We start from the raw sequence: 9,165 nt of genomic DNA, 5'->3' as shown, positions 1-9,165 counted from the left end.
TGAAGCCTAACTGTCTCTTCCTCCTGTGGTTCTCATTTCATGGGCTCAGCAGCACTACAAGCCTCCTTTACACCCTTAAATATTAACACAGCTATTCTCTTGATGCGGGATTCCTCATTATCATATGAATAAATGATTAATTGTCACTGTACCCACCAAGTGCAACTTTTATAACTATATGAATCAGCACTTTGCCAAACCCTTCAAGAGTAGTAAGAGTTTTCAGGCATTTATTGCACTTTATTGCTTCCTGGATCATTTAAAAGAAGTCACTGACCAACAGCCATTTACACAGGCTTGAAAGTTTACCACGGATGTACTGAGCAGTTCTGTGTTTCAAAATGCAGACAAACTTTCTTTCCCAGCAATTTAATGCTGGCTATTTGGCAGAAAACTCCACGGCTTGTCCAGCAAATGCTACTATTTGTGATGGCACATCTTGCGTATTACCAGAAGATAATTTTAATCAAACTTTGAGCGTAGTTTTAAGTACTGTTCTAACAATCATGCTGGCCTTGGTGATGTTCTCCATGGGCTGCAATGTGGAAATTAAGAATTTCTTGGGCCACATAAAAAGACCCTGGGGTATATTTGTGGGTTTCCTTTGCCAGTTTGGAATTATGCCTCTCACAGCCTTCTTGCTCTCTTTGGCCTTTAACATCCTTCCTATTCAAGCTGTCGTGGTGCTGATCATGGGATGCTGTCCAGGGGGCACAGCCTCGAATGTCATCGCCTACTGGGTGGATGGAGACATGGACCTAAGGTAAGAGCAGCCATTCTCTAAGTACTTCATGTGGTTCTTTACATGGTAAATTTTACATTGAAAAGGACTGTTTGATCTGTCTGATGTTTTTCTTAGCTTCCTGGCACATGCATGGTGGTTTCTCCTTGTATAGTAGGTTAGTTACCGTAATCGCAGTAAATATAAGCAGAATAGCAAGTATCCTTGGTTCATTGGAAATTTGTGAGGAAACTATCACGACAGAACTGTGTACATTAGAAATATCTTTATTGTAAAACTTCAGATCCTGGAGCAAATATAGTTTATGAAGACAATTAAGATAACATACATTGTGAAAACTTTGCCCAAGTTAGAATTACTTTTCTTTCTCCCAAGATCCTGAGTTCTAAAAAAATACCCCACTTAGGATTTTAGTATCAAAATCCTCTGCACAAGATATTGGCTGTGCAATTGTTCTTGAAGTAATGTTTCTTGAAAAAGAGCTCCTGTGGAAAAATATTTTCCGTCCTTTTGTGTTCTATACAGTGAAAAGGCAGGCATTTATTTTCTCTTTGGGAACTAGTTTTAGTGAACATCACTTGTGACAATTCTTTCTGCTCCTGGAAACTTATGCAGAGTCTTCAAACTGAGGGAATATGTTACAGGCTAGAAACCACTACTTAAGGCAGTCCCGCATATTGGGAGGCAATGAAAAACCCTCCTTTGTGGCAAAGTGTGATGGTCTCAACGACAAAGTGCTATGAACTCAGACACAGATGTGTAAGGCACCTGACATGGCCTAGGACAACAAACACACAGGAGAAATGAACACTACACTTGACGCAAATTCCGTAGAGGATTCATTAAGAGCCTTTAAAAATAAGCCGTCTAAGAATGCTAATATTTGTAGCTTTAATTTGTAGCTTTTCCATCCTTTGAAAAGAGTGAACTTTTCTGTCACATACAGGTGTTAATGTAAAAACAGCTTTCAAATTATGAATGAGGTCAGCTCTGCTAATCATTGACTTCCTCATTGTAGAGGAAAGAGCTATGATACTAAGAACTGTAAGACACTTATTTTCAATTAATACAGGTCTAAGAAACCACAGATGGGAAGATATTGAGTACAAGTCTGAAATTTTTTTCTAATCTCTCCTTGGAAGAATAAACTGAGCTAAACTATGCTTGGTCAGCTCTGTGTGTTCAGAGTTGCACCACTGAAATCAAGGGTAAAAATGCAAATTTATAGTTCTATAAACATGAACAGGATTTCTATCCTGTGATGATGTCAGAGGGTGAAGTTAATTGAAAATGCCTTTAAAAGGTTATTCTTCAGATAAAGACCTTTACGGTAAGAAGTCAAAGGCTTTTGGTCAATTCCTTTGCAACAAAGCTGAAGGGACCACAGGATACAGGAGATTGTCAAGGCGAGCATCTTTTCAATAGAAGAGTAACATTAGAAGTTGTGTGGCTGGTTTCTGGAACCACCACAGTATTATAGAAACCTGCTCATCATATCAGACAATGTTTTCATTTTAACTGTAATATTTTATGATTAAACATTACAACCCATGGTCATTGTCTATAGTTCTGCTTCAACACCTCTCTGCGCAAATAGACCACAAGTTAGAGCAGGAATTAGTTTTATAGTGAACACTACACTTACAAGCATTATAAGCATGGTAAGGTGAAGCATGATGCTTCATACCTTTCTTAGTAAATCAAACCCAGCTGATATTCTTTAATGTTTCCCCACGGAGACATCTCTTGATATTTCATAAAAACAACTGCTTCTGTGGAAACAGGGACTGGGGTTAGAGGATGGACAGATTTTGGAGAAGGATGTATGTTCAGGGACAATATAAAGATACAAGAAATAGAGAGGTATGGAGCATGAGAGGTTTTATCCATTTGGGACTTCATCAAACCTTAATTGTAGCCTGTGACCTTTTTCTCTGTAGGAGTCTTCTACAGGAACTCTTTTGCCAGAGGCTCCTGCAAAATTCTATACAATGACTCTAAAGCAGAGAGTGACAGAAACCAAAATTAATGCAGATATTCCTATGGCTTCTGCATTAATTTTTCTAGATTTCTCTGGATCTGCTCAGTTTGTGGGCCAGGACCAGTAATCCCTTTTCTGAGGACAAGCAACAAAAAAGAGAAATCGGAAGTGAGGATCGTAAGAAAGCTTCCAAACTCTCTTAACTAGAACCGTCTCTCAGTATTTTTATATCAGAAGAATGAGATTTGTAGGCATAATTTTATCCATTCTACTGTAATTCTCAGAGTTTCCTCCTTATTTAAAATGTCTTTTTCTTCGTTCCTGTAGCAGAATGCATCTTTTTGTACAACAGAGAACCAGAAATATCTTTGCAACATGCAGCAACAACACTTATGCTAAGCCTCACTGAGCAATTCTTAGCACCTACTCTTTGGCCTAGAGCAAAACAAAATCCCTAAAAAGGGATTTTCATTACATCACATGTCCTAGACAATGAAATGGATTTCTATGCTGTTGAGTTCAGAGTGAAATTTTAACAGTCTAGAACTGCTGTTATAATGGCAAACTCCATTTGATGTCCATCTCTGCCCCTGTTGCCTGTGCAGATTGTCATCCTCTCTGAAACAAGCCGGACAGGCAGAATGCAGACAGACTTGCCAGCAGACCTTCCTGCTGGCCACCTGTCTGACTGCCTCATCGTACCAAAAGTTATGGTTCTGTGGCTGCAGAGCACCTTGATATTTCGTGGTTTTTCTTTTCAGCAGAAGCCGTTCCTTTCATTTAGCTTTTCTCTAACCTGATAAACAGGATAAATTGTCAGTACCTAGCAATATTTCTTGCACAACCTTTCACAAGGTGTGAAATGGTAATAAGAAAATGAGAAAAACCATGGGCTAACATGAGATGAACAGTCACTGTAACCAATTTATTTGCAGCATCAGCATGACAACTTGTTCCACTCTGCTTGCAATGGGAATGATGCCACTTTGCCTCTTTATTTACACCAAGATGTGGACTGATTCTGATGCAATTGTACTCCCCTACGACAGCATTGGTGAGTCCAGTGAACCAGCACTTTCCCTTCTGTCTATCCTCCCTTTAGTGACAACCACCTGTATACCATTATCCTGCAGTCAGGGAGAAATTACCTCAGATTTTTAAAAATATTCCCCTTTCTACATTTTAATAACCACCATGGGCATTAGGTACCAAAAATCATTTCACATCGTCCACAGCTCTGCCAAAGACTTGAAGCCATTATAAATATTGTACAGATAATTATGACAAGATTGTGCATGTTTTTCTTTCCACTCTGCGTGGTACCGGGATAAGAATACAGAATAGTTAATATAGGGATGGCTGCTTCTCCTGGATGAAAGTGTTTGTAGCAGCTTTAAGACACGATCCTGCAAAGTGCTAAATGCTGAGGCCATAATCTGGCAAAATACTTAAGCACACGTGGATAATTAAGCAAGTGATTAAAACTGCTGAGTCTCTTTGAAAACCTGCAATCTACACTGCCAGGAGTGGCTTCATTCGACTTCCTGTCAAAAATCTCATCCAGCTACAAAGAGAAAATAGTTAAGGTATTTAGAAATACATGCTCCAGTGCTTTGCAGAGCTGTGGCCCTAGTGCTTATCAAGTGCAGTTCCATGTTGTGCTAATCTTAAAAACCAGCAGAATCACTTTCACATTCTTCAACTTCACTTCCCATTGTCCTTGGGGAAAAACAAAAATCACATACATTGCTCGTGCTTTCAAAATAAATACTGGAAGGGGAAGGCCAAAACAAAAGAAGCTCTAAACCGGTTGCTGATACGGTACAGTAGCGAAACACCTGCAGACAAAATGAACATTTAGTATAGCTACTCACATCACAGGATAGTGATGATTAGCACACTCAAATTTCTGTCTGCCTTTCTGATGCAGGTGAATGAGCATGTAGCTCAGCAGAATGGCAATTACTTCAACAGGCTGCCAAAGATAACAGAGTCTATGGAAAAGCAAACGGGCAGGTGCGGGTAGAGCGAGCATGCATGCTCCGGGATGTGCACACCAGAAACATTCCCTGTGGGCTCCATGCCCACAGTCACTCAACTTGGTGTCTGTCCTGCTGTGAGCTTCTGCACCATAACTGGCCTTAACTTCTCTCCTTTTTTTTACAGGAATTTCTCTGGTAGCTCTTGTAATTCCTGTTTCGTTTGGAATATTTGTTAACCACAAATGGCCTAGTAAGGCAAAAATTATACTTAAGGTAGGATATATAAGGCTGAAGCATAAGCAATTATGGACAAATTATGGAATCAGTGGCACCACTGAAGCAGTACATTGCTATTCATAGTATTAGTATCTGACTTCATAAGACCTGGAAAGTTTTCAGCAGAAAACAAATGAGATGGTGTGGAAATGTATTGCTTTCCCTCTGCACAAACAGGCATGAGTTGCATGCATTATTAGAAACCATCATTATCTAAAGAACCTGCTTTTGTCTTTTGCTGCAACTATGTTAGTAATTGAGTTCAGTATATAATGTAAACTCAGATTGGAAGGCAAATCATTCAGGTCAACAGAAAGAAGTTTTTCTCTGTAAAACAATAAAAAATAAAATCATTATGGATCAAAATGCCTTCCTCCTTTTTTTCAAAGCAGTTTCATGCTTTTTTGTAGGCCAAATTTTGAGTGGGAAGTCAATTTTTATTTAAAAATAATAAACTGAAAATATTCCAGCTCTTATAAAAAAAACCTAAAAAAATTATTCACAAAATACAGTTATCTTTGTAAGATGGTTTCAGATACATCAAAAATATGGGGGTTTTGGCAAAAACTGTTCTCATCAAAATAATTATAATAATAATTTAGCCATATCTAGGATAACAGCAAATTAATCATTCTGAGTATTTGGTTTAGGTTTAAAGAGATTTTCAGATGTGCTGAGAACTCTTGGCCTTTGCTAACCATTCTTAGTTAACACATATATTATCTAAATTTTCTTAAAGAAATCTAGTCTGGTCACTTGTTTTTCTACTTATATTTTGTTATCCTGTCTTTGCTATAGGCTCAGACAGCATAGAGCACAAGGTCTTTTAAAGTCAATTCATTTTCATTAAACTACTAACTTATCATGTTGCATTTTTAAATGCATTCACATTTAAATGCATTACTATTTCTGTTTAATCAGTCAAGGGAAAAGCGTGGACTTGTACTCACATGAGAGAAACTCTACTTGATCTCTCACCAAAGCCCTGTTTCATCCCCTTTCTTGCCAAGTGGGTGAGCAGCCCACAGAACGGTCCATTGACAGTTTGCTTTGTGTAGGACGATGAAGCATCAAGATTGAGCTGTAGCTGTCAGATTGGCCCATATAGTGAGAAATTCAGACAAGAGCACAAAGGCAGTGTGCCAGGTGAAAGAACAGCGTGTCATGGCCAGACCATGTTTCTTCTTCCTAGGTGCATGTGGTTAATAGCTAAGACAAACAAAAGCACTTGTTCACTCAGTGCTCTTAAAAATGCTTCAGCCAAAGACTGATGAAGCCAGTTCAATGGGAATACATGTTTTAGCTGAGGAATAGATTCTTCTAAGCTTAGACTAAGAAGTCTATCTCTGGGATTCCTGGCAACATATGCTTTAATGACAGACATTTCACTTGGGTATTGAAAAGAGAGTGAGTTATAACTTTTTTAGGGGAGCAGCAGTAAAGATCTCAGTACATTCAGACACAGGAAATAAGAACAACTGCAGTGATTACATCTATCTAGAAGGGCTATACAAGCTCATAACCAGTTTTCAAACAAGAATTTTCAGCCCCATTAAAGATTTACCCCTGCACTTGGCAAATAATTTCCTAGCACTAGCTCACTAGCAGTCTAGCATCTAGTTAGCACACACTGTACTAAGCCTCAGAGTGTGATTCACCATGGGGGGAAGGAAAATGCGGTATTCTACCTACTAGGCTGTAAGTTTCTCGACAACTCTGGGGAAATTTTTCTAATGTGTGCACCATTCCTCACTCATATCACACCTGTATTTTTAATCTCTAGTCCTAAGTACAATTATAGTCAAGCCTTCAAAAGACTAGTTTTACAGGTATCTGCTATATATACCTATTACAGCTGTGTCTTGATCTAGAGCTGTTGTCACACCTTGAAGTATATCGTACATCTTTTGTTTGGGAAAAATGGCAGCTATCTAATCTCTCTGCCAGCTGTGAATTGTATTGCTGTAAACATTAGGTTTTGTGTTTAACGAGACTTTCAGTGACTCAGAGGCAATCACTGGCATGTTTGACACCATATTTGTTGTGTCTAAATTTCCTTGAGATCTCATTTGCGCAGTATTCTGTGATTCCGTGATTCAGTGACTCAGAACCTCCTCTTTCCCTTCACAGATTGGTTCCATTGTGGGAGCAGTGCTCATCGTGCTCATTGCTGTGGTTGGGGGAATACTCTACAAAGGCTCCTGGATTATCTCACCCAAATTATGGATCATTGGCACCATATTTCCAGCAGCTGGCTATACTTTAGGATTTTTTCTGGCTCGTGTAGCTGGCCTGTCTTGGCACAGGTATTCCACAGCTTTATTCAACTGTGTAAAAAGATTTTATTTCATGATTAATCAATGCTGAGAATGCTCCCTAAACATTAGTCATGTTACAGAGTCACTCATTCACCAACCCTGCTTTTTGCTATACTATGTGGAGACAAAACTTTCCTTGCGCACATTTATTTACAGATTCTGACTATAGCATTTCCTCCTATCCTTCATATGTTTTCCTTTTGTGTGCTAATGTCTTGCACTTCAAACAAGTGAAACAGACCTGACTTGTAAGTGGGTTGGGACTCCAATAAAACTTCTCGTGTAGATGCAGCAGTCTACAATTTAGAACATCATTGTGAGAGAGGGAGACAGCGAGTGCCACATATGTGCCTTTAAGGTGGTTCACAGTCTTTTACAGCTGCTGAACTGCCAATAATTGGTGGTACCAGCCATAGGCCGAGTGTTTTTTTGACTATGTCAGCTGAAGGATACAATTTTCTTAGTTATCCATTACGTTGTTTGTCTATCCAGATTAGTAAAAAAGTGTAAGGACCTACAGGATACTATTTCACAACTGTCTTTGTATTATTCCCTTTAGGTGTCGTACAGTGTCTCTGGAAACAGGCATGCAAAACACTCAGCTGTGTTCAACTATAGTACAGCTCTCATTCACTCCTGAACAACTTGAACTGATGTTTACTTTCCCACTCATCTACAGCATTTTCCAGCTGTTATTTGCGCTACTAATTTTAGGAGGTAAAGCACAGTGATTTTCTATTATAGCACTATAACTACCAATATTATTATTATCAGTTTAACTTTTCATGTAAATGGAGAAAACAAGAAGGGTAAAAAATAACCAAATGGATTTCAAACTCAAAGCATAACTTTAAAGAAACTGTCTGGAGGTGTTGAAATGTTTTAACAATATAAGGAAAGAAAATATTGCATGGCTATATGTTACTACAGTGTCTTTTTTGGGCAATTTTTATAATTCCTTTATTTAACACTAAACATGTATTGATCCTCAGGCTACCGTCTTTACAGAAGGCACCGAGGCAAAACAAAGACAGATGTCGAGAAAACAGAGCAAAAAGAGGATTCAAAATCAAGTGCCAAAATAAATGGAGGATTTGTATCAGATGAGATGAGAGAGAAAACTACCTCTGCTCCCACCAGCTGTAAAGATAAAGAATATATATAGTTTACTTAAACCTTTTTTTTCACATTATTTTTGCTCATGGAAATAGTTAACAAAAGAAGTTCTGCCGATATTGTACAGTGAGACTGTAAAATGATTAACTTAAGAAAGATCTACTTTGATTTTTAACATGTTTTTTGCCACAATGGTAGAATCTGGTTTTGAGGTTAATTCCCTAAAAATATGTCATGTTTTATTATGGATTATTTAACAAAAAGCAGAATAAAGGTGGGCTGTTGCTAAAAAGAAGCTGATATCTGCAATACCAACTCCAGCCCATGGTCCTGCAAATCCATCTGCTAGTCTCAGCTGCACACCAAAGAGATATCTTGTGAAAGTGCCTGAGCAGGAACAGGAGTTGATGTGAAAGATCTGGAAAGGCTGAATATGAATCAAGCATGAAATTGGACCAAGCCAATAATGAAAGTTTCATTTAGTCTGGATAGACTAAAACACTGTATTAATTTCTTGAAGCATTAATTTATTCTGAAGCTATAATTTTAGCAAGTGCAAGGCACCTTATGACTCCATTTTTTTGCCCAAAGTAATAGAAAGTAACAGAATGTAACAGTCTTGCATCTTTAGTCTGGGTCTTTTAGGTGCTGGAAACATGAAGAGAGAGACAAAGGTGAGGGCGTAAGCCTTGAGCAATTTTAGTGACAGCAGTGACACTTCATACAAAGGAGCAAGCAGAGGTTCTGGAA

The 9,165-nt window shown here is 38.4% G+C and overlaps 1 protein-coding gene across 1 annotated transcript; it reads left to right on the top strand.

Annotated features, from left to right (window-relative positions):
* Window positions 1–341: 341 nt before the first annotated feature.
* Window positions 342–8,464, top strand: SLC10A2 (solute carrier family 10 member 2; the record flags this gene model as incomplete). The annotated part of the gene is made up of 6 exons (XM_082277832.1): window positions 342–763; window positions 3,659–3,777; window positions 4,890–4,978; window positions 7,112–7,287; window positions 7,859–8,016; window positions 8,292–8,464. 6 exons carry the CDS (start codon window positions 342–344, stop codon window positions 8,462–8,464), a joined length of 1,137 nt encoding a protein of 378 aa, XP_082133958.1.
* Window positions 8,465–9,165: the final 701 nt, after the last annotated feature.

Source organism: Coloeus monedula (assembly GCF_965178545.1).
Source record: "Coloeus monedula genome assembly, chromosome: 3".
Taxonomy (NCBI): domain Eukaryota; kingdom Metazoa; phylum Chordata; class Aves; order Passeriformes; family Corvidae; genus Coloeus; species Coloeus monedula.
This window is presented reverse-complemented; position numbering and strand designations above follow the sequence as displayed.